This window comes from Chrysemys picta, chromosome 9 (genome assembly GCF_011386835.1).
Source record: "Chrysemys picta bellii isolate R12L10 chromosome 9, ASM1138683v2, whole genome shotgun sequence".
NCBI classification, from domain to species: domain Eukaryota; kingdom Metazoa; phylum Chordata; order Testudines; family Emydidae; genus Chrysemys; species Chrysemys picta.
The window spans coordinates 8,947,997-8,973,310 of NC_088799.1; the positions used below are offsets into that span (position 1 = coordinate 8,947,997).

The window sequence follows — 25,314 nt, forward strand, 5'->3', positions numbered from 1 at the left end:
TTAGCTGCAATTCTAGGATGGGACACTTGCCGTAAAAACCCTGAACGTTTTCACTCCCTTAAAAAAAAGAACAGGAGTACTTGTGGCACCTTAGAGACTAACAAATTTATTAGAGCATAAGCTTTCGTGGACTACAGCCCACTTCTTCGGATGCATATCACATATGCATCCAAAGAAGTGGGCTGTAGTCCACGAAAGCTTATGCTCTAATAAATTTGTTAGTCTCTAAGGTGCCACAAGTACTCCTGTTCTTCTTTTTGCGGATACAGACTAACACGGCTGCTACTCTGAAACCGTTCACTCCCTTACTTATTGCCATCCTGTTTGTCTATACTTTCACTTAAGCTCTTATTCCGCACCAATTGAAGTCAGTGGAAAGAATCCCATTAACTTTAATGGGGTTGGGATTAAATCCTTATTCCTCTGCAGAGCTGCTAATCCGGAAACCTGGTTTGGGGACTGAACTGGGGATTCATGCTTTGCGCAGTGGACACTAGGCCCATCAGAAGAGAGACAAGCCTGATTGCTAAGTTACTATCCTACGCTACGGACGTTACTACATTAGTGGCTTATTCCCCGTTGAGCTGAGTAATGTAACAGGACAACCAGGGATGGGCACGAGCCACAAAGCTGAGATCTCCACCCAGACTTCTCTTAAGTTTGGGGGGAGGTTGGATCCTGGGTTTGGATCCAAGAGATGGGGGCTAGGCATGAAGTGTGACCTGGAGGTCCCTGAGGCAGACCTGGGCCTGTACAGGGGTGAGGGTGGGGGGGGCTGTACAGGCGTGTGTGTGTGTGTGTGTGTGTGTGTGTGTGTGTGTGTGTGTAAAATGTAGCTGTTCTGCCTGGATGATTGAGCAGTTAATAAAGGGATGGACAGATAGTAAGCAGAACTGGTTGATTAGTTTAAAGCACTCCTTTTTGAGTATTTTTTGTGAATGAAAACCCCAAAGCTTGATTTGTTCCTGGAATTTTATTATTCAAATATTATTTAATATTTAGCATCCAGATACCCTAGTCAGGTTCAGCATCCACACCCATTATGCTAAGTACTGCACAAATACATAGGGAGACATGGTTTCTGTCCCAAAGAGCTGACCTGCAGTCCTGGTTGGTGACTGTATCTGTGAATCATGAAAACTTCACAAATGATCACTTGAAGCAGAGGCAGAAAGGTGAAGTGACTTGACCAAGGTCACACAACCATTCAGTGGCAGAGCCAGGAAGAGACCCCCCCCCCGGGCCAGATTCTTAGTTGGTGTAAATTGGGATAATGGAGCTACATTGATGTATACAAACTGAGAATCTGTCCCCAGGTCTCCTGTGTCCCAGTCTGGAGCCTTATCCACAGGATCACGCTGCTTCTCAGTGAGGAACATGCTGCGGTTTTATGACACACTGCATTGGCTGATCCTCTGCTCTTGGAACATTTCTAACCTCTTGAAAACTTCTCTTATTTGCAGGAGGCAGAGGGAAGGACGGGGCACCCATTATAACTTTCCCAGAGTATGCAGGGTTCAGCGATATACCCGATGAGGATTTTCTGAACGTTGTGACGTATTTAACCAGCATTCCCAGGTGAGCCAAAGCACAAAGGCCTGCTGTCTCCCTGCAGCTTCACTTCCTGAGTGGATCACTGCTTTACTTTGTGTTCACTGTTCTAGGACTTCCGAGAGGTTGCAGTCTGGTGGCCCTGCAGAACCAGGATGCAGAATCAGGTCATCCAGCCTGGAATTCACTCCTCTGCAAAAGACTAGCTCACGGCCTATGCACAACTTATGTCCCACTTCAGTCGTGCATAGGCCTGGAGCTGGTCTTCTGTACAGGAGTGAATTTCACCCACACAGAACAGGTACAGCACAGGCTTCCCCCAGGCGGCCCTGCCCTCTTATTCACGCACAGCAGAGGAAGAACGAGAGCTGTGACTCCGGAAGTGTGCTTTATGGCAAGATTACAGAAGATGGGAACTGCCAAGGGCGAGACTGGTGCACAGTAGAGCCTTGCTACTCTGCAGTTTAATTCACCCTCAGCAACTGTCTTTCCCTACTTTCCAGCACAGAGTGAGTAGCAGAGGGATGTAGTATGGTCCTCACACAATATACTACAATAGTGAAGCTATACACACTAGAACAATGTTGCTGCAAATGTTATAGCATTGGCAGTAGATCGCCTTTCATTTTGCTCCCAAAGTCAAGGGAGATATCTAGGTAGAAAACAATTGACCAGGAAGAGGGTGCAGGCTATTAGATTGTGGGGAAGGTTAAATATGGTTCCACCAGATAGTATACAGTGCATTTTGAAAAGAAATACATTCTGCTTGTCGAGATGTTCAGCGTATAAAATGCTTCATTGCCACAGAGCAGAACATAAAGATTGATCAGTATCTGTTCCAGGCAGAGGAGGAGGTTCTCCCTTTACAGTGTCAGTGTAGTGTAGGGTTACCATACGTCCTCTTTTTCCCGGACATGTCCGGCTTTTCGGCAGTCAAACCCCCGTCCGGGGGGAATTGACAAAAAGCCGAACATGTCCGGGAAAATGGCGGCTCTGCTTCTCCCCTGACTCTTCGGCTCTGTTTAAGAGCCGAGCGCTACCGGCTTCGGGCAGCCCCCGTGCCTCTGGACCCTGCGCCGCCGGAGCCCGGGAGGGGAAGTGCCCGGCTGGGGGCGTAGGGTCCAGAGGCATAGGGGCTGCCCAAAGCCCGAGCGCTACCGGCTTCACGGTTTGCCGGGCAGCCTCCAGACCCTGCGCCCCCGGCTGGGCGCTTCCCCTCCTGGGCTCCAGCTGCGCTGGGGAAGCGCCGGCCGGGGGCACAGGGTCTGGGGGCTGCCCGGCAAACCGTGAAGCCGGTAGCGCTCGGGCAGCCCTTTTTGCGTGGCTGGGAGTGGGAGGGAGGAGGGGCGGAGTTAGGGCGGGGAAGGGGCGGAGTTGGGGCAGGGCTAGAGGTGGGGAAATGGGCGGGGCCAGGGCCTGTGGAGGGTCCTCTTTTTTTATTTATTAGATATGGTAACCCTAGTGTAGTAGGGCGGCTGCCCCACTCCAAGATAAGAGCTGGCCCTGATAAGAGGGTTGCCGCTGGAAAAAGCAGGGAGTGAGCTGAGAGCAGCTGAGCGAGTTGCTGACCACAGGTGCGGCCAGCTCAATCAAGCCCCAGCTGGCTCTGCTAAGAGGGCTGTGGGCCAGAAGCTGGAGAAGTCCCACTCTAGGCCTGGAGTGGGAAGGGCTGCCTGCCTGAGAGCAAGTTACCTGAAGTAGAGCAGTGCTGGGGAAGGGCAAAAGGAGCTGGGGAGCTTCGGCCTGGTAAACCCCCAGGCTGCAGGCCTTGATGAAGGCCTACAAAGGTACTGGGGCTACAGAGGTGCAGCCTGAGTATAGGCAGAGGCAGCTGGTGCTAACCCCTTGCCAAGGATGAGTGGCCATGACAGACTGCCGTCTGCCCCAGTGAGCGGGGGACTAGATGATGACTGGTAGTAGCCACTGAGGTGAGGTGGGTTTAGGGTTGCGGGTTCCCCTGGGAGGGGAGACCCAGAGTGTGGGGGTACTGCTGGGGTAGAACCCCAAGGGAAAGGGGCACCGGGGTCTGGTAGGGACACGGGGCCTGACGCAGGCAAGACACCAGCCAGCAGAGGGCGCTCCAAGGCTGAAAAAGAGCTTATTCCCAAGATGACCAGCAGGAGGTGCCGTGCCAATGAGTCATCGGTTCGCTACAGTCAGTTTCTGCGTGTCCTGCGGAATTCATTAGCAGTTCCATGTTAATCAGGCAGAGAAGATCTGTGATCACCAAAGTAAAATGAATGACTCCTTCCAATCAGGGCATTGGCTTAACTAATCCTGTATGACTTTCTAAATCCCCATGCTAATTACTGTACTTCTGTAATGTGTATTGTGTATAGAACATGCAAAAGGTGTGTGTGTGTCGGCACAATGTAATTATTTGTAAGTATGTGCTCACCTTGCAAGCCTCTGGGCACATTTACATGATTCATTGTCACACATGTAATACCTTGCCCTGGGTGGGTTGTTAGCAGTAGGAAGTGAACCTGGAACTTCCAGTGTGCGATGCTACACCCAGATGCTACACCGTGAGCTGAGACACCCAGATTTCCTAGCAAAGGCTGTAGTAGGCTCTTTAAACTCTATGTATGGCCCCACCGCCACTAGAGGGGGACAGAGAGCCATAATGAGTGGGCATGGGTTACACCCACCTCCCACCCCACTATTTGGAATAAAGAGCTTCAGTTGAAAGTCCTTTCTTAACCCCTTCAGTCCATACCCAGAATTCCCTTTCAGCCCAGATCAGCCAAATGCTTAAACTAACAGATGAGCCTTGCACCTTTTCTGATGGATCCTCCAACCTGGCATCTCTTGGACTCTTAGGGTATGTCTACATCTCAAAAAACCAAACCCAAAACCAGAAAAAACAAACCCCTGGTCTTGAGTCTCAGAGCCCAGGCTCCAGCCTGAGCATGAAGTCTACACTGCTGTTTTTAGCTCCGTAGCACAAGCCCAAGTCAGTGGACTCAGGCTCTGAGACTTGCTGCTGTGGGGTGTGTGTTTTTTGCAGCGTAGTCATTCCCTTAAGGGAAGTATCTTCTAGAACCGAGAGCTCACCAGAGTTCAAATCTCAGGACTGTCAGCAGGAGTGCGTCTGCTGATCTTATGTGTTGGGATATTGCACAGAGAGATGGGGAGTCTCTTAGGGTAGGTCTACACTACCCGCCGGATCGGCGGGTAGTGATCGATCTATCGGGGATCGATTTATCGCGTGTAGTGTAGACGCGATAAATTAATTGCCGATCACTCTCCCGTCGACTGCTGAACTCCAGCTCAGTGAGAGGTGGAAGCAAAGTCGACGGGGAAGCGGCGGCCATCGATCCCGCGCCACGAGGACGCAAAGTAAGTGATTCTAAGTCGATCTAAGATACGTCAACTTCAGCTATGCTATTCTCGTAGCTAAAGTTGCATATCTTAGATTGATCCCCCTCCTCCCCCCCCAGTTTAGACCAGGCCTTTGATAGCAGAAATCCAGGCTTCACAGGGCTGAATGTGTACTCATTTACTTTGGAGGCAAGTTTTGATATTACCTGTCATGGACTGTATGCTTCAAATTTCTCTTTCTAATGAATCAGTCTGTCCAGTGCACTTTTGTGATATGGGAGGTAGAGATATTAAGAAAGTCCTGTGTGAGCTTTTCTTAACAACCTTTTTGAGAGTGGGGATCTGTTTACTGTATGATCTGCCCATGTAAATACCACTGTTTTGCTTCATTTTCTTCCTGATTTCCTGCCCTCCTCGCTCAATGCCAGGTGCCACGGAGACCCTGCACATTTTTCTATTTGTGTGTACTACATTGAAATGATATAGTTTGGTGACACTGTCTCTATTTCCCTGGCTAAGTTAAGACTTTCAATCTGCCCCCGGCTTACTACAAATAAGACACACAAGTATTGTTGTATCATCTTGCTGAAGACAGGTGATATCGTCCTGAACACCGAGGTTACATGCAAGGTTATGCAGCACCTGTCTGACTCCAGGCCGTGGCCCACATGCCTTTGTCAAGTATCATTTTAACCTCCCCCAGCGACATCCAAACCTTACCTCTCTTATCAGACCCTCATGGCTTCTCATACATCAGTAGTAACCAAGGTTACCGGCCTGCATCCCTGTCCGTAGCTTCGGCCGTCTTAACCACGTCACTGCTTTGCAAGGGTCTGCTGTGATGACCTTGAGCTAGGCACACGATGCCTCAATTTTTCCTCCATGCTGTTTTACTCTTCTCTGCTTTCCCTGCAGCATTTGGTTTCTAATCTTCCTCCGTTTCCTTCCTCTTCTGGATCGTGCTAACTTACCAGTCTTCTCCATTTTCACCCCTGTTCCTTCTCACACAGCGTAAACAGGACACTGAGGCAAATGATGTACACCACAGTCACTAACTAAACAGAACACGGGGTGCCTGCTTCTCATTTAAACTAATGGGTGTAAATTATAATTAGGCTCATTTTTATAGAAATCCTTTACTGAATTTCCCAAACCAGCTCAATTCAGTATGTGTGACCTGCCAGCTTTCTTGTGGAAATATGGCGATCACAAGTTTCATTCATCGCTATCTGCTTTGTCTCTCATGTCTGTCGGTCTAAGCAGGACTGCTTAGTAAACTGTTTTATTCCAACACTACCATTTTGGTAACTTCCACAAAGACACGCCCGCTTTTCAAACCTTTTGTTATAACTCACTCGTTTCGGTGGAGTTACCCCAGATATGAATTTGGCTCTGTGTGTCAAGTTAGAGCAATTGGTGCCTGAAGGATGTACAGCTATTGCAAGCCGGCTAAGTGAAGCTAAACTGGGAAGACAGACTGTGATGCTGATGGCAATGATATATTGTCTCTGTTTCTTGGGGATAGAGCTATTTGAATTCTCTGAAATAACATCCTGGTACATTCCACCTGGATGCTGCTTTAGCACATCTTCCGTGGCAGGAAAATATAGAGCACTTTGCAGGGCTAGGTTTTCTAAGGGCCTCTAAAAATGTACTTCTTGAGGGGAGAATATCCTTAATTTTTTAGTAATGCAAGTTGCATTGACTTAAATGCCAAAATCTCAGTGTTTTATTAATAGACCTATTATACAGATCAGTACTGGTTGGAATAATACATTATAAATAATACTGATTGTGAGTTATGGCATTGTTTTAATTGAATAATTATTCACAAATAAACATTTTAGTTCTCTGAGCTGCTCTGGTAAACAAAGGACGGCCATGATGGTCCATCTAACCCAGTATCCTGGCTTGTGACAGTAACCAGTACCAGATGCTTCGGAGGGGAATGAACAGAACAGGGCAATTACTGAGTGATCCATCCCCTGTCGTCCAGTCCTAGCCTGTGGCAGGGGAAGGTTTAGGAAAACTCAGAGCATGGAGTTGCGTCACTGACCATCTTGGCTGATAGCCATTGATGGACCTATGCTCCGTGAACTTGAAACCAGTTAGACTTTTGGGCTTGACAACATCCCATGGCAATGAGTTCCACAGGTTAATTGTATTGTGTGTGCAGAAGCACTTCCTTTTGCTTGTTTTAAACCTGCTCCCTATTAATTTTATTGGGTGACTCCTGGTTCTTGTGTTATGTGAAGGGGTAAATAATACTTCCTTATTGGAGGGTGGTGAAGCACTGGAATGGGTTACCTAAGGAGGTGATGGAATCTCCATCCTTAGAGGTTTTTAAGGCCCGGCTTGACAAAGCCCTGGCTGGGATGATTTAGTTGGGGTTGGTCCTGCTTTGAGCAGGGCGTTGGACTAGATGACCTCCTGAGGAGTCTTCCAGCCCTAATCTTCTATGATTCTATTTGCTTTCTCACACCTTTCATGATTTTATAAAGCTCTACCATATTCCCCCCTGAGTCATCTCTTTTCTAAACTGAGCAGTCCCAATCTTTCTAATCCCTCCTCATGCACATGTGTCCAACCCTGGTCCTCTCCCTCAGTCTGAACAGAGGGACCTAAACGTCACAAGAGCCTTCTTGTATTTACTCGTTTCAATTTTCATTTCAAAACCTGATGGAGAAAGAACTAGGCTCCATTCATCAGAAGACTGAGTCTGCATGCGTCAGCGTTTGAAATGAATGAATTGCTGAGGCTGCCGGGGTTGGCTAGCAGAGCACCTCACCCTCCCTGATGGAACTAACCTCGTTATCTCCATACTGATTTATACCTGCCTCTGGAAATGTCCATTACTTGCATCTGAAGAAGTGAGGTTCTTACCCGCGAAAGCTTATGCTCCCAATACTTCTGTTAGTCTTAAAGGTGCCACAGGACCCTCTGTTGCTTTTTACAGATTCAGACTAACACGGCTACCCCTCTGATACTTGACACCGGGGTTGTTTTGATGAGCATTGTGTTTTGACAGCATTTAGCACCAGAAACATCAAATGTCTGCATTTCAGATTAGCCTCAGCCTGGGTATTGCTTTCAGAAGAAGAATTTAAAATATCTGTTCATGGATATTGGCTTATCTTTAACAAACCACATTGCTGGTCTACTAAATGGATCTGGGACGGATCAATAAGGGTCAGTTTCTAGGTATCTTAATCACTAGGCCAGTGGATTGAACCCAGCCCAGGTCAGCACCGTTAACTAAAATTTGTTATCATCTAAAAGGCTTCTCAGTGCCCCTTTATAATGAAAGAGAAGAACTTCAAGGTTGTTCAGTTTGCAGCTGCGGTGTGTTAGCTTTGTGCATGTCAGTGAGTCTGCGATGGTGCCCTCAAGTGGCAGGAATAATAAAGGACCAACAAGTTCTCCCTACACATGTTCCAGCAGAGGTCCGTGGAAACCTAAGCTGAAAGATCAGGGTTTTGGCCCCTAGGCATGTGTGAGATCAATAAGTTATTGCATATGTTCTGTGCAGCACGTAGATTGGTTACATTGAGCAGTTATTTGAGGATTTGTTTCCTTTCCACAGTGGCCTGAGTGTTTTTCTCTACTAAACAAAGGAGGAAAAAATTAATGTGCATTAAACACACAAAGGAGGAAGTCATTGAAATGATGTCAGGAGGCCTTTCCACAGGTCAGGTGTTACAATGTTTCTAATTCAAGCAGGAACTGTGCTAATGAGGGTGTTCTGTGAATGGTGCTGCTGAAGGGGCCTCGTCTCTTGCTGTAGCCCTGAAAATCTTCCCTCACCTGAAGTTACTATAACTTTCCAAATTTTTGTGTTGGCCCTGTCACTCCCCACGTGCTCACCTCCAACCTCTCCCTTTCGGCTGTGGAGGCGTTCAATACACTCAGGCCAAAGAGCTTGCCGGACGTTAGGACTGTAACCCAATTTCCTGGCATTCCCTCTGTGGTGCAGCAGCATCAATCATTGTGGCAGAGAGACAGAGTCAAAGCACACATCCTTGCACCTCTCCATCTGATCTGACAGGGTGCCCGTGCACAGAGACTGGACGCAGCGTTCCAGCTGGAAGCTGATGGATGATTTGCCCAAATGTATCGGGACTGACAAACTGTTACAGGGGTTTCTAGTCCCAGTTGGCTGAAAGGTTTGGTAAGATCAAACAGCGCCAGTGCGCAGATCTGGGCTTAGTTCTCCCCCCCACCTTCCTGTAACAGTTTAGCAACAAACAAAATGTCAGCGGTGCTGCTTTTCTGCTCTAAAGCACATGCACAGCAGAGCCTTTCTTGAAAGACGTGGCTAGCTATTGACAAGAAACAACTGAGAAGTATTTTTGTTGCATGTGAGAGTCAGGAGGTACCTCAGCAATTGCTACAGCCACTGCCCTTCCACTGCAGTCATAGATTTTCAGGCTGTTTGTTGACTTATTTAAAGAGAAAAGAAAATCTTTCTATGTTTTAAAAAATGTTCTGGCCTTTGAATGCCCTAATTCTCATCAGAGGATAGCAGTAAAAGCAATTGATCGGGGGGACGGGGTCGCTCAGGGATCCTTCCTGGGCTTTAGTATTAATCCTAGCGACGATCACTTATACAGCATCATAACTGTGCATGGCACTTTTGCTTCCAGTTTGCTGGTTTGCATCCTGCACTAGATAGGTTGTGGTTCAAAATGGTTACCATCCGATGGCTCTTTGGTGACTTATGTGACGCAGGTGGGGTGGTGGTAAGTCAGGCGATCCCATCATAAAACCACCCACAAGACTGGCCCCCGTGGCCTGCCTCCTGCCCATCACTCCCTGATTCCCTGGGGGAGCCACACACTGCTAGCAGAGCAGGATGGGAGCAGTCCTTGGGCTCCCCAGAGCATGGATCATGCAAGGGGGAATCAGGTGAGCCCTGCACTCGTGCGAGGGCCAGGCAGCATTTGGCCCTTTGATTGAAATGTTCTTTGGAGCGGGGTAATAAGCTCTTTCTCTTCCCATTTGCCTAGCGCAAATCGCTAACACCACGTGTACCTGTTCATGCCTATGAGTGGTCCCGGCAGGTTGTGATCCCTCCAGGACACCACTGAGGCATGCTGGTGTGAGGAAGCTTTCACTTCTGCCGCCCCTGCTGTGCTCAGTCTTGGATTAGACGAGAAGATTTCAGTCTCGGGGACAAATTTATCTGGCACCTTTCCCCAGTAAAACTAATTATTTGACTCTAGGTGTGTGTGTGTGAGGTGACTGATGGAATCTGAGCGGTGCCTTTAATATTGAGCCATTCCTTGGAGCACATTATTGACTAAGTTGTAAGCAGCTGCCTTGTTTGTTTCAGTCCTGTCTGGTTTGTGCCCCAGATCTGTCGTGATTCTGCGGTAAGACTGTTGGTTTGTGACAATGGGGGGAGGTGTTTCCTGTGCACTGCAGGGGAAACTCGCTCACCCACTGAAAAATCTCCACACTGCTCAAGGAGCCCCTGAGCTCTCTTGGCTGGCAGGGTGAGAGTAGCAGCCCCCCAGGAATACTGGGTGTGCCTGCACCTCACAGAGGGGGGCTCCGTGATGGCCCTGAATAGGCAGATCTGCAATTCCACACATTTAGTAGCTCAGCACCCGCCTGTAGGGACTGTAGCCACAATTCTAGTCCATATGCTGATATAACATCCATTGAGTGGCTTGCAGCCCCACGGCCTGCCTGTGAGTTGTGAGACTCCAATCTCCTTAACTCCCGCTTTGTCCCCCTAATTATTTGGGCCTCCTGCGGGGGGAAGGGTAAATTCCACTCCTTGTGAGAGATAAGTGCACTTGTCCGGCATCAGCATCTTAGGAGAATGAAGCAAAATGCCGAGGCGTGAGGATGGGTATCTAATAACTTGAATTATTTTGCAAAGCAAGGAAGATCTGTACTTCCGCTTCAGTCCCAGTACAAAGCAATATGTGATCCTAAACTGTTCCCATCACAGAATTTTGGCAGCCAGTAGCAAGACAGCCGAGAGATATAACGGATAAAATATTCATGTTTTGTGGGGGCTGCTAACCTGGTGCTGGAAGGAGGAAATTTGCTGGCTTGCCTGTACACGCAAATCAGTACCAGTTATTCACGCTCTCGACTGTACCCTGCATTTTAATCATGGGCTTGGACAATGACACGGAGGAGGCTGGGTTGTGCTGCAGCACAGTTACTCGGAACTGGTCTACCTCCACGTAACCCAGCATCCCTCTTTCATCTATTTTGCAGTCTGGAGGCTGCCAGCATTGGATTCATCATCGTTATAGACCGACGACGGGACAAATGGAGTGCAGTAAAGGCATCCCTGACACGGATAGCAGTAAGTGCCCGGCGTTTGTGTTTACTGCCATTTGCCTTCCAGAAAGTAGAACTCTCCTCTGCCCCTTCAGCACAGCGAACGATCTCCCGCACTCCTTTTTAGCTGTTCATGCAGCATCTTCCCCACCCTGGAGATCTGGGCCAAACTCGGCAGAGACGGGTTAGCCTGTAATAATGAATGCGACCGCCTTGTGACCTGCTAAATTAGAATGCGAGGCCATTCGCTGGGATGACTGTGTGACAAATTGTAATGATTTAAAGTGGGCTGCTCAAGATGAACGAGGTAACAGATAGTCCCTGTGGTACTAGGAATGGCAGAGGGGCCCACTGGAGATGTCTCTAAAGGCTCATGTTTTCTTGACAGCAGATCTGCTAGAAACTCTTTAATGCTGCTTCTGCTTTCACTGGAGAGAGTCAGATTTAAGAAAGTGGTTGTTAGCACTGACGAGCAGCAGATGAATATATGTATTTTATGTAACATGCACTGTATACTGAATGTGCATGCTTATGTGCAATACTTAGTCTAAACTCTAATTCTATAGAAGTTCGAATTATCTGGGTGTCTGAGTTTGATTTAAGTTAATTCCTGGGGATGCAGAATCTCGAACAGAATTTTTTCCATTCCTTGCTCTGTTCAGCTGCCCCCATGGTCCCCGGAGGACCATGTGACACAGACAAATGTCGCAGGCTGGTTGTTGTGAACATGGCCACATGTCTGGGGAAGGTGTTGTGTGCCTATCTGAACATACCTTTCCAAGATATGAAGGGTAGTCTGGTCTTTTAATGTGCATATGTCACTCGCCACCTATACTGCAGGGTTTCTCAATCCGTGGGTCAAAGCTGGGTCACCAGCATGTATCAAAGGGTTGAATGGGAAGCTTGGGTGTATGTCAGGTCTGTCCCTGAGGGGTGGGAGGCTCTGGGGGGTGAGGTGAGGTCCAGAGACCCTAGGAAGGATTTGCAGAGCCTGCCCACACTCACCCCGCAGTAGTGGTGCCAGTCCTGAGGGGTGGCTGGGCTTGGCTCTCTGCTCTGGGCATTGCAACCTGGTTTACAGGGTGGCAGCTATTTACTGGGTTGCAACAGGCCATCTAGGTTTGCAAATGGGCCCTAAGCCCAGAAAGATTGAGAACCACTGTGGTACTAGATGGAATGTCGGCCTTGCTCAAATGTGTGTGACTATGTCGCCCTCTAGTGGCTGCAGCCTAACGAGGAGAGAAGCCCTGATACTATAGCAGTTTAAGGGAGATTCTCCTTTAGTTCAAGTGGCCTGCAAATGTCTGTGTTCTTTGATGCAGAAGGTTCTGAGTTGTGTCCCCGCTATCTGCCCATTTGGTAATATCTGAAGCCAGTGGGAGTCATTCCATTGACTTCAGTCGGCGATGGGCCAGGAGCATGGTGGGCGGAACAGATGACAGCCATGCAGTCTGGGCAGCTCCAGAATCATCACATCCCCCCCCACCTTTGCTTGCTTCCTGAGGAATTTCTGAGGCAGAAGGTATCCAAAATGGCGCGGTGCTCCTTTGTGGGCGTGAGGTCCAATTGCTATGCCCTGTAACATTTGTATGCTCTTTCCAGGGAGCTTTTCCAGGGAACCTGCAGCTGGTCTTTGTCCTGCGGCCCTCCCGCTTTATTCACAGGACAATCGCTGACATCGGCATTAAACTCTATCGAGATGACTTTAAAATGAAGGTACCGGTAAGCATGCACTTTTTGTCCCCGTGGTCTCTGTGTTTCTGTGTCTTCTGTTGCTGAGCGTCAGCCAACTTCTCTTTTAACCCTGTTGTTGCAGTTTAATTGCACCGGTAATCAGGGCTCCCCACACACCAACAAGCAGGCCTGAGCGTAGGTCAATTATTAAAAGCCCCAGAAAAAACTCAGACAAGATCAAACAAGCCATGATGGGGGAGGGGGATGTTTCAAATTAACCCCGTTTTCTCGATCAAACGGTTTCTTTGTTCCCTTTTTTGTGTCAGGGATAGATTCACATATTGGGGAGGGGAGGGGAAATGAGTTGTAACCTTTGCACTGGTTTATTTAAATAGTGTGTATTGATTCTGCTACTGTCAGTCACGATAATACCGATGAGTTAACCATGAGAAGCCATGGGAGCGGCCATAGGATGATAAATGGACTTGACTTCACATCAAAGTGCAGTCTTGCTCTGAAATGTGATTGTGTAGAATTAACACCTTCTTCCTTAATGGTGCTGCTCCCAGAGTTAATTCAGAGTCGTCTCACTCGAGTGATGAGAATTAATTTTTAGTTCTGCAGAGCTAACGCAGCTGAAAGGGAGTAAGCTGTGTTCTGTTCCATCTCATGGATCACCCACAGATCTGTGTATGTTCCAGTAGGTTATACTTGGGCAAACCAACTGAAGACAGTGGGGTTGCAAATGTGTCACCCAGAGCTTGATTTGACCTGTAGAACCTTTGTTACAGGTCACGATGTGTGAGAAGGAAAGAAACCAGCTTGACTCTCAGATCCCAGGCAGAGTGTGCAGAGCTGCCAGCTACAACAGATTATTGTCTGGGTGCTTGTAAATGGAGAACATTTGATACAGAAATCCTTGATAATGAATCAACCTGGAGGCCCACAATATCATTGTTATGGAATCACTTTTCAGAGCAGACCCAGGCTTTCAGTCTTGTTGCCATTAAGTCATAAATGCCAGTGACCTTTTATATTAAGGGAGGTAAAGGATATTGATGGCGCCATCAGCAAAGCAGTCCATCACCATAAAACCCCTATAAAATCTCCTGTCCTGATAAATACTTGTACTATTTTACAAGTGCTCCTTTATAAAAGCAAATACTACAAAAATGGTCCAGATACTGGGTGATGTGGGGTGAATACTGTAGAATAGTTTATTTTTTTCTAGAAGGGTGTCAAAGGGGACACCCACCTCTTGGGTGCCTCCTTGTGGCTGCATGCAGCACTGCAGACTGTTTCCCACTCCTGCTGCCCCCTGTAGGTTGTCAATCTTGTTTCGCGCATTTCAGTGGCTTAGCTCTCTGGCCAGGTCATGGAGTCAAATGAGCTCCTTTTGGGGTAGCAAAGAGTTCAGCAAGAGTCTGTCTGCCCACACCAGGGTCTTCAGCCCTGGCTGTGTGCCCTTGAAATTCAGGCCTTTGCTTGGGCTTCCAAATGAGCCCTGTCCCTTTCTCAGGGCGTGGGTTGGGCCTGTTTCCCCCCACCCCACACACACACACACTCCTCTGGGTTTATGCCACTTTGCTGGTGTGGGAACTTGGGCCTGCCCATTACTCTGGGTTCCAACTCAGGGACCCTATACCCAGCAGCTACATACTGCTCAATTCAGTTCATTGCTTCTGCTTCCCTGGGCTTCTTCGCACCTGGCCCCTTTATCCTTCACCCTTAGCTCAGGGCCATGGTTCCCAGCTCCCTCTCTACCTGCAAACCCAGCTATGCAAGTGTAGCCAGAGATAGGTATATCTCCATTTATTATTATTATTTATCTCATAGAACTGGAAGGGACCTTGAAAGGTCATTGAGTCCAGTCCCCTGCCTTCATGAGCAGGACCAAGTGCTGTCCCTGACAGTTCCCCCCACCCCCAATCTTGGTTGGTTGTTTTTTTTGCCCTGATCCCTAAATGGCCCCCTCAAGGATTGAACTCACAATCCTGGGTTTAGCAGGCCAATGCTCAAACCACTGAACTCTCCCTCCCCTAACCCTGGCTAATCCCCAGGCTCCTTTGGCTGGAGAGGAGCACCCTTCCCTGCTCCTCTGGTCCCAGCCTGGGACTGTCTTGCTATCTAGGGCCCTGTAGCTTCTTTCATCGGAGCTGGCTGGGCACTGATTGGCTGTCACTAGCCAATGGACGACCCAGTCTGTGTAGTTTCCGAGATGGTTGCTTCAGCGAGTCCTCTCTAGGCAGGCCTGGAGGACCAACCTTCACTGCTCCTTTCCTCACACATTGCTGTTTCCCGGGACGGGGTGTAATCAGAGCATGGGGGTCTCCTTTAAGGCGCTGTGAAGGCCAGCTGCACCCAGTCACAACGGGCTATTATATTTCCCCTGTAGTCAGTACTTTCCCATAGGCCCTCTCATCCGCTAACAATTTGTCAGAGCCCCTGTTGGGTGTCTGTATGCCATTCTATCTGTTTATAATGACTCTTCTGCCCCCAGCCCTCCCCACCACCCAAGGCATGTTTGTTCATTTCCTTCATTGTATGTTGAATGTGTATAGTTAGGGGGAGAGTGTAGTATAATGTGATGCACATAGTCAATTCTTTGCCAACTCTGGGGTTTACATATTAAGCCACATTGCCGAAGTTTCTTTCAGATTTGTTCCTAATTGTGTATTTGCCTTTGGATGTGGGGTCTCTTATACATAAAAATGTATAATAGTTATTATTATTTCATATTGCTTTAATTCATATTCTGTACACTGCTGAACCCACTAAGTAATAACGATTTTACAGGGAGCTTTCATCATGATTTTATTTAATTGTTTTACAAGGGACTTTTGGTTTAAATTGATTGGCAAAAGAACCCACCTTGCTAGGTCTGGCTGATAGCTCAGTGTTTGGGCCTGATTGCATAGTGGCAAACGTCCACTGACCTCATTATGAGCAGGAGCAGAATAGTTATTGCTTATGTGTAAGGCTAAGATTTTGTCACGGATATTTTTAGTAAAAGTCACGGACAGGTCACGGGCAATAAAGAAAAATTCACAGACGCCTGTGACCTGTCCCTGACTTTTACTAAAAATATCCATGATAAAATGGGAAGGGGCTGGGCAGATGCCTAATGGCTGGGAGTTTCCAGCCACCTCTCCCCCTTATCCCCCCGGCAGCTGTGGCTGGGAGCTGCAGGGTCCCCTGCCTCCCACAGCTGTGTGGAGAGCCGCGGAAATCCCTCTGGGACATGCAGCAGCGGCCAGGGTGCTGCAGAAATCCCCCTGCTGCCGGTACTGGGGATCCCCTGCCACCGCTGGCAACGGGTGGGGAGCTGCGAGGATCCCCTGCCGGCAACGGGCAGGGAACTGTGGGGGTCCCCCATGCCGCCGCCAGCGGGTGGGGAGCTGCAGGGGTCCCCCATGCCTCTGGCAGGGGCCAGGAACCCCGGGGTACCTCACCCGCAGCAGCTGGGAACTTGGGGGCACCACTGCCTTATGCGGTGGGAGTACCTCACAGCTCCCTGCCGCTGCGGGAGGCTGCGGAAATCTGCAGCTCCCAGCCACTAGGGCTGAAGTCCCGGAGGTCTTTGGAAGTCACAGATTCTGTGACCTCCATGACTAAATCGTAGCCTTTCTTACATGTTCATTGTGGACTGGGCTGTGCCATGCCCTGTATAGATGTGCAAGGGAGTGGGGGTAGACAGCACAAATGGTCTTGGTTCCCCTTTGTAGCTCAGGTGTAGGGGCAGGTGTGATAGCTACCATCCTGGCCACCACACTGGGGACTGAATCGGGGACCAACAGTTGCTACAGCTTGAGTTTATGAGCCGAGACTTTGTAACAGGGGCTGTAACAGACTCAGATCCTCCACGGATTGGGCACAGAGGAAGGGGACTTGTAAACATATACTCACCAGTGGGTTACTGTAGGCACAATCCTTTTGGTACATGAGGACTGGTGGAGTCTAGCCCCAACGCTGTCCCAGGATTCCTAAATGGGACTTGGAAGTGTGGATTGAAAGTGGCTCCGTCCGGACCAACGGAGCTGGGCTCGCACAGAAAGAGCTCACACTGCATCCTGTAACTGGATGGAGTGGTGGGTGCTGCATTCCCTCTGTGTGCGTGGGTACCTGGTGCCTACCTCAGCCAATCGCAAGGCCTAAGGGAATGATGTCTACCGGGCAAGCTTCCCTCATCTCCACTCCGACGTGGACAGTTAGAGCCTCAGTTTTCACTGAAATATTTGGGCCTGGTCCTTCTCCCATTGATGGCAGCGGTGTAGGTTTGTGTTGGGGAATTATAGTCCTAAAACCAATACAAATACCCATCTTTTATTCCATTGTCAAATTAAAGATGAAAAATGTTCCCATCACACCCCGCAAGAGTGACAGAACGCTGCTTATAAAAAGGCATGCGCCTGTCCTCGATTAGCTGCAAGATATTTCCACAGCAGCTGCTGCATCAGATGTCGCTCCCCTGACAGGGACGGGTTTGCTACAGCATTACATTTCCCAACAGTTCAGCCTCCTTCAGACTCCTTGAATCTTTTAAGAGAAAAATAAAGATTCCGCTTCAAATGCTGGGGGCTGGTTGAAATCAGAGTTAAGAACTTTGACGTCTGGGAGTTGAGGGTGCTCACAGGATGGGGCACTGCGTTACTCATTATTATTCATATCATCACAGAAGGATGATGTAGCTGGTTTACAGATGGAGAAACTGAGGCATAGAGCAGTTATGGCCTATATAACTTTCATTGATTTTTAGATTCCTCCATATTTGGGTACCCAGCTTCAGACACCGTGGGGCCTGATTTTTGGAAGTGCTGATTTTTGGAAGACTTCAGCCCGCAGCTCAGGCTGAAGTCTGGGGGAGCTACGTGTGTCCGGCATCTTTGAAAATGAGGACCAAAGTGTCTCAAGTTGGGCGCCCAAAATTAGTGGAGACTTTTTAAAACAATTTCCTCCCAAGTGTCTTGCTTGCGATTGCCCAGTGAATCAGTGTCAGATCCAGGAAAAGAACCCAGTTGCCCCATCCACCAGATCACACTAGTTGTCCCTTCGCCTTTCAGCTGTTTGGAGATTTGTATAAATTAAAGAAAGACATTGGGCTGGCAACAGCAGTTTCATCATGCAGCTCATAGGTGGTGCATTTCCTCTGCAGAGAGGCAGCTGAGTTAGGGTTAGACTATAGAGGCTGACACAAAATATGCTGCAAACGTGAAAAGGAAAAGTAGGGTAGATATAAGATACAGTATGTAAATATGATTAATAAAATGGGTGTGCCAAGTTAAACCAGTATTTGGCTGGGTGGGAACCATGGCTTGTTTCCCATGCATAATGTAGCAATACTGGATTATGCCTGGGTTTATCTGAGCTGAGCCAGTTCAGGACACTCAGCTGAATTCAGGAAATAGCTCCAGGATCTTCCATGAGAGGAGGTGCAGCTAAATGACCCTTCGTTCTGGCTGCTGAATACGGAAGCTGAATAAAGTGAAGTTGCCTTTACAGCATACTCAGTCCATTAGGAGAGACTGATTTAGGTCCATGCAGTTAGCAATTCTACAAACTTCCCACTTCCCCAGCTTTGCAACCTCGGTGTAATTTGTCTCCGCTCACAGACCCCAGCACTAAAAACTGACGGTTTTGCCTTCAAAATATGCCCCCTCCTGCCCCATCTTCATTGTTAAACAATTTATCCAGGCCCTCAATCTCTAACCTAAGCTACTGCACCCTCCTCCTGTCCTGCCTCCTTAACACCAGCCATGGTGGCCTCTTCATTCTGTTTGAAGACAATAGGAATTGGGGGTGTTTCGAGCATTACAGGACAGGGTCCGTAGCATGCTGGATGGCTCCCACTCCTGCTCTTGTAATTTCAAGGACCCACTGCTGCATGATTTACCTGGCTCTGGGCTGGCACTCTGCCTGGCTACGTTAACAGCTTTGCTGTTGGCCCAACGTGCCAAGTGCATCAGGTAAAACCCTTCCCGTGTGGTCGCAGTACATGCCAGTGTTCCATGGTGATGTCAGTAGAAGACTGGAGCAGCAGAACACTGTCACCAAGTCAGCAGCAAAGCCGTTCAGACTTATGTTTCTGAAGGGACTTGCAGTTCCCAATCAGCGCACAGACTTCACGCTCCAGGCTGATGCTAATCCAAACGGAGCTAGTCTCTAAAAACAACAAGGAGTCTGGTGGCACCTTAAAGACTAACAAATTTATTTGGGCATGAGCTTTCGTGGGTAAAAAACTTCACTTCTTCAGCTGCAACCTCAGAAGTGAGTTTTTTTACCCACGAAAGCTTATGCCCAAATAAATCTGTGAGTCTTTCAGGTGCTACCAGACTCCTTGTTGTTTTTGTGGATTCAGACTAACAAGGCTACCCCCGGATACTTGAGCTAGTCTCTGTGAACCTCCTAACTTGCCACATCACAAAGCAGGCTCTGGATGAACATTCTGGGCATAGCTTTTCTTTTGACTTGACTCTTTTTAATGTGTTTCATTTGGGTGGATGAAACATCCCATGACATCACACTAGGCACAGAGTTGACTATGGCAGGATCCTTGAGTTCAGGGTCCAGGAGCCTGAGGAAATCAAAGCACTCAAAGATTGGTGAATTAAACCTTACAACCTGTTTGAAGCATCTAATCTAATCTAATTTACTGGATGTATAAAGTGCTAGCTAACAGAGTACCTGAGGTCATGATCCTGCATTTATCTCCACACAGGTGCAAGCGTCCATCCACAGTGAGTCAATTTCAGGATCATGCCCTGAGCAAGCTGCTGTTATCTCCACTGTATAGCTTGGGAAACAGAAGCACATAAGGGTTAAGTGACTTGTCCAAGGTCACACAGCAGAGCAGTGGCAGGGATAAAACCAGACTCCCATGTCCCGGTCCTGTGCTCTTAATCCCTACATCATACTTCCTTTGTTAACACAGAGGGCTGCGAGTCAGGAGACTTGGGTTCCATTTCCAGTTCTTTACAATGTGAGTCATTTAGGACATGACTTTCAGCGACGCTGAGCATCTCCCATTGACTTCAGATGGAGTTGTGGGCAATCAGGCTGCTGGGCAATCAGCCACCTAACCTCTCTGTAAAATAGGGATAATAATGATACCTACTAGCTACCTACCTACCTCATAAGGGCATTGTGCAGATCCATTAATGTTTGTAACCCGCTTTCAGATCCTTAGATGGAAGGTGCTATAGGAGTCTAATATATCAATTTCTGAAAGGGACATTTATACCCAGTGGCCGCTCCCACTGCCTGTTTCCCTCCAGCCTGTAGCAATAAAAATGGCCTTTGATGTTCCAGTTCCCTTTCTGCTCCACGTGGTCAGGTCCAGCGGCCTGAAATAAACACTCTGCCGAAATGAACGACTGAGGATTTGCCGAATGAGTCCATTCTAATCGGCTTACCCCCATAACATTATCCATCATCTGAGGGCTATAAGGGCATAACTACCAATAGGCTTAAAAGTCTCAAATAAAGCCTTGCCCGGGGACTGGTTGGTTCACAGGATTAGAAATGGGTTATGGAGATTTTCAGAGATTTTTATGGAGTCTCTGGTCTGAATCTGGCCCAGGCAGGTACCATAGTGACTGGCTGACTTTTCCAGCTGCTGGCAGTTTGTAGACCTACAACCAGAGGGGTCTTATTTGAGTTCCTAGTGGCCTTGAGTCCTGTTAGCAACATTAGCAGAGAAGCCAAGAATCAAATGGGGAGGAAGACTGAGTTACTCTCTGCCCAGATGCTCTGTCCATGTCGCAGCATGTTGTGACAGGGACGCGAGGAGAAACATTATTGACACGTTGTGTATGCTCTGTTCGTGGAGGACTTCAGTTTCCAGGGCTCTTAATCGGGTACCTTTCTTATGTGCTTCTCTCCATGCCAAAGCTCCCCTCTACTGATTAGCCTTCATTTGCATTTTAATACATTTCTAAGCGGTGGCTGATTATGCTTTATTGGCTAAGGCAAAGTAAACTGTCTTTCTCAACCTGCTGTATAAAACTCAGCCCATGCCCAGTGTAAAGTTCATGTTTGCCTTCATCCCAGTGTATGGCTTTATTGACAAAGTAAACAACAATCAGTTAAACAAGAGCAACTCAACCCTTCTCCACAGGCATGGCTGCTCCTACGATTCCTCCTGCAGAGCTACTCAGCCCATACCACATATCCTCTATCCTCAGACACCCACTCCCATCTCCCTTTTCTCCAGGTGGAATAACAACCCACTAGCACAGGAGGTTTGCAGAATCCCCTTAACTTTCCCCCAAAGGATCAACACTTGCTAGCAGGGTGGGGTGTTTGAGGCAAATCCAAAGAGGAAACGAGCTAAAGAAAAGCTCGGTTATATTATTACATTGAATGATGCAGCATACAAGGGTGTTTTATGTATTTGGTCAAAATCTGGTATTTCAGATTTCTAATTGTGCTTACCCATCACCTCCATGTTGCTGCTCAAGTCATTGTGCATTCCAGCTGCTAAGAAAACAACACTGTACATTTAAATGTGCATTATTTGCATAACTGCTTGTGTGTGATTGTAGCAGAAAATTTGGGTCGATGTTCTTAAAGATATGCTGTGGGAATTATTGCGGGAGAAGTTCTATGGGCTGTGTTTTACAGGAGGGGATCACAGTGGTCCCTTCTGGCCTTGGAGTCTATGAAATCCATGAATCTGAAGCTTAATACAAGTCTGCCTTTCTTTCATTGTGCAGTTCTAGTTTTTAAGGTGTGCTGGGAAGGTAGCTCATGTAAGGGTTAGAGCAAGGAAATAGGAATCAGGACTCATGACACCGGGGTATATGAGGAGTAACTGCACTGAACTCAGTGGAGTTACAGAGGTGTAAATTTGGGGTAAATTAGAGGAGAATCAGGCCTTTGGCGTCTAGTCTCAGCACGCCCCTTGGCATACTTGTAGGACCTCCCTGTCCCTTGATTTCCCTGTCTGTAAAATAAATATTTATCTATATATCACAGAAGTGCTCAGATGAAAGTGCAGATATACATTATAAATAATGACAAATCATTGGCTTTGTTGGAACTGCCCAGGGTCTAAGTCAGCATGGAATTTGGCCATACACATATAAGGTGAATAGGGAACCTAGGAGGAAGGATCTAAAGTGCAGTGTTATCTCTCTCAATTAATACACTGTGTTTGGATTCATCCTTGCAGATCATCATGTTAAATTCTGTTTCTGATCTACACGGCTATATTGACAAAAGTCAGCTAACTCGGGAGTTAGGGGGAACCCTGGAATATGGCCACAGTCAATGGATACACCATCGAACTGTGAGTATTGTATCTTGTACTCATTCAATTCTGCATCCTTAAGTCTCCAGGCGATGATTTCAACTTAAATATTAAAGGATGATTCTCCAGTTAAAGTTAGGCCTGTGACTTTTATTAGAGCCTGATGGAATCTACTCACCCAAATCCACTACACAATGGAGGGAGAAAAGACCCTCCAAAATTTTGTAGGGGCTTGGCAAGACTGGTGTGGGAAGCTTACATCCAAATGTTTCTCTGTAGTAGGATCCCAATTCAACACAGCATCTCTATGCAGCAAAGCAATGAGACTTCAGCACATGGTTAACGTTAAGCATGTACTTAAGTGATTACCTGAATCAGAGCCTAAGAACCTCACTTTAACGAGAATCAAATATTCCTGTGTTTGTGAGGGAAAAAACACTGAAGCCACTGGATTTTATTTTTACTCCTGGGGGAATTCTGCGCCAAAAAATTAAAAATTCTGAATAAAAAATTTCTAAAATTCTATGCAAAATATTTTAAAATTCTGCAAAATTCTGCATATTTTATTTGTTAAAATAACGCAATATAATCATTCTGGTATCAATTATTTTGATAATTTATTTAAACCTACAGTACAATGGATGGAGAATGGGAGTGGGGAGCATTGGAGGAAATCCCCACCCCCCCCTTTGTCTAATAGTAATATAGCTAGTATTGACCCTTTACTTCTAGTTATTAGTCAACAAATATATGCGGCCATATGCTCAGTGTTACATCATAGGCAACTGAAGAGCAAGTGAGGGCTGGGGACTCAAACTCACAATTTATATTGGCTACTGACCATCTCCAGAGAGGTCAGTAGCAAACAGTTCCTGGAGCACATTTTGATAGGAAATTTTTTCAGTCCAAAAATTTAGACCCGTTCTAATCGCTAAAGCACCATAAGCATTTATAAGGCCAGACTGTCGTTTACAATAAGACTTCTTTATACCACTCTGACAATGTAAAGGAACCTTAAAATTTTTACACCTGTTTTATACTCCTGGGAGAATAATGGGAACAATTCACTAAGCAGGCAGGCTACTACATTCTGCTCTGCCTGAGGGGACAGAGCCTGCCCCACACCCAGCTCCTCAGAAACACCCCCAAAGCCCTGCCCCTCCACGCTGAGCATACCACAGTAGTGAGTGAGAGGGACAAGTTGTCATCCTGGCACCCAACCTTTGCGTCATCACTGACTTCACTGGAGTCACTCCTGTCTTACACCAGTGCATAGGCACCATCTTTATGAGTTGCTGGGGAGTGCTGGACCCCTGCTCCACTTCCCACCCTGCCACAACTCCACCCCTTCCCCCAATCCCTCGCCCTGCCTCTGCTCCGCCACGTTCCGCCCCTTCCTCCTCAGCGCCTCCTGCACACTGCTGAACAGCTGATCCACAGCGGGCAGAAGGCGCTGGGTGGGAGGGGGAGGAGCTGAATCGGGGGGGGGGGTCCCGGTGGGTGCTCAGCACCCACTTTTTTTTTTCCGTGGGTGCTCCAGCCCCGGAGTACCCCTGGTGTCGGCGCCTATGCACCAGTGTAAGAATGAGATCCTCCTGGCCCCATTGACGTCAATGGGAGTTTTATCACTGACATCCGTGGGACCAGGATTTCACCCTAAGAAAGAAGCGAAACAGGCCCCGAGTCTGAACGGTACTGAAGAGATGCCTTTATGAAAGACAAGCTGTTGTTGTCCCTTCCGGAGAGGGTGACACGTGTGGATTATTTGTGGGCTTTGCAAACGGTCACAAACTTGCAATGTCATTCAGTTTAAAAAAAATTTAGCTAAAGGAAAGTCTGTATTGTGTATTATGGACAGAAGATGCTAAGCTGGGCACATTTGTGGTATAGATACTGTGTCTGGGTTTTGGAGGGTTTATTGGTTAAAATTTTTCTCTGCCCCTTTTTTTAACACTGTCACCCAATATTTGTTTTACACTGAGCACATAGCGTGCAGCTCGCATAGTTGTTAATCGAGAATTTCAGCCTTCACCGGAGCAGGGAATCTTACAGCAACCAAGCTAGAAACTACCCCCTATGCATTGCATACCTGGCCTTGACAACTTCCTGAGCCCAGTTGTCACTAGCTTGGGCCGAGTGCAAACATTGGGAGCGAGAAAGCAAAGTAGGAACCGCTAGCAGCTATAAGGAATGCAATCTCTGCTTGTGCCTAAATAAAGTAGGGCCGTGTTCTTGTAACACGAAGAAAAAAATCTCATGCGGCTACTTGATGCACGATAAAAAGCTTTTGGTCACAGCGGATGAGTTTGATCAAAGTATTTCACCCTGAAAAACTAGTAGGGGAGTGAGTGGTTTGAAGTGTTCGCATGCTTCTTTCCATAGCCTTCAGAACTCTCACTTTCATCTTAAAAAAAAGAAAAGAATTGATCCGTCTCGATTTGGTTGTGAGAAATAGTGAGAAATGTGTAGGAGCGTTCAAGGGGTGGAGGGGCAACAATACTCAAAGTTGTGTTAAGTTTTCAATAATGATACGGCAGTGGTTCCCAAAGGGGGCATGGAGGAACATTCAGGGGGTGCTGCAGGGCCCGGGCTAGCCCCTAAGGAGGGTAGAGAGGGAGCATCACCTAGTCCCGCTCCGTCTCCAGCTGCAGCTCCGCTCCCAGCCACGGCCCCAACCCCACCCCCAGCCATGGCCCCCAACCAATGGCTTCCACTCCCGGCCCCAGCCCTGGCCCCAGCCTCCTTACCATTGTTCATGCCCCTCTTCCCCCCGCTTCCGGTCCCAGCGGTGGGTGAGCGTGGACGAGGTAAGGGGGGGCTGCGACCATAAAAAGTTTGGGGACCATTGCAATACAGGCAAAGGAATGGAAGGGGATGACTGTGGAATATTGCTTCAAGTACAGATGGGCATTCTGGATTTGTATTTCCTGATACGTGAGATGTAGACAGATATTCTCCCTCAGTGAGGATTTGACTGTAAAAACATTAACCAGAAAAGGCCTTGCTGAGTACTTCAGTGTCCCCTCAGCCTAGACAAGGCCTTACATAAATGCTTTCAACATTGCAAAATATTCTAGTGGGCTTCACACAGGACTGGGAGCCAGGATTCTTTAAGTTCTAATCTTGGCTCCCACCCCGACACCCTGTGGCTTTGGGCAAGTCACATTAGCTCTGGGAATTTCCCCAGCAGGGAAATGGAGGTGATTGCAATTGTTGAT

General features: G+C 47.8%; 1 protein-coding gene across 7 annotated transcripts in view; it reads left to right on the forward strand.

Annotated features, from left to right (window-relative positions):
* Positions 1-25,314, forward strand: part of MCF2L2 (MCF.2 cell line derived transforming sequence-like 2) — a 312,498-nt gene that overhangs the window by 97,879 nt on the left and 189,305 nt on the right. For 6 of the 7 annotated variants that reach the window (XM_065557695.1, XM_065557694.1, XM_024107391.3 and 3 more), the window contains 4 exons: positions 1,464-1,578; positions 11,110-11,200; positions 12,778-12,897; positions 22,019-22,135. In XM_065557695.1, coding sequence (XP_065413767.1) covers positions 1,464-1,578; positions 11,110-11,200; positions 12,778-12,897; positions 22,019-22,135 — 443 coding nt within the window. The remainder of the gene's footprint in view (positions 1-1,463; positions 1,579-11,109; positions 11,201-12,777; positions 12,898-22,018; positions 22,136-25,314) is intronic. The other variant, XM_008170685.4, reaches the window with a different exon arrangement.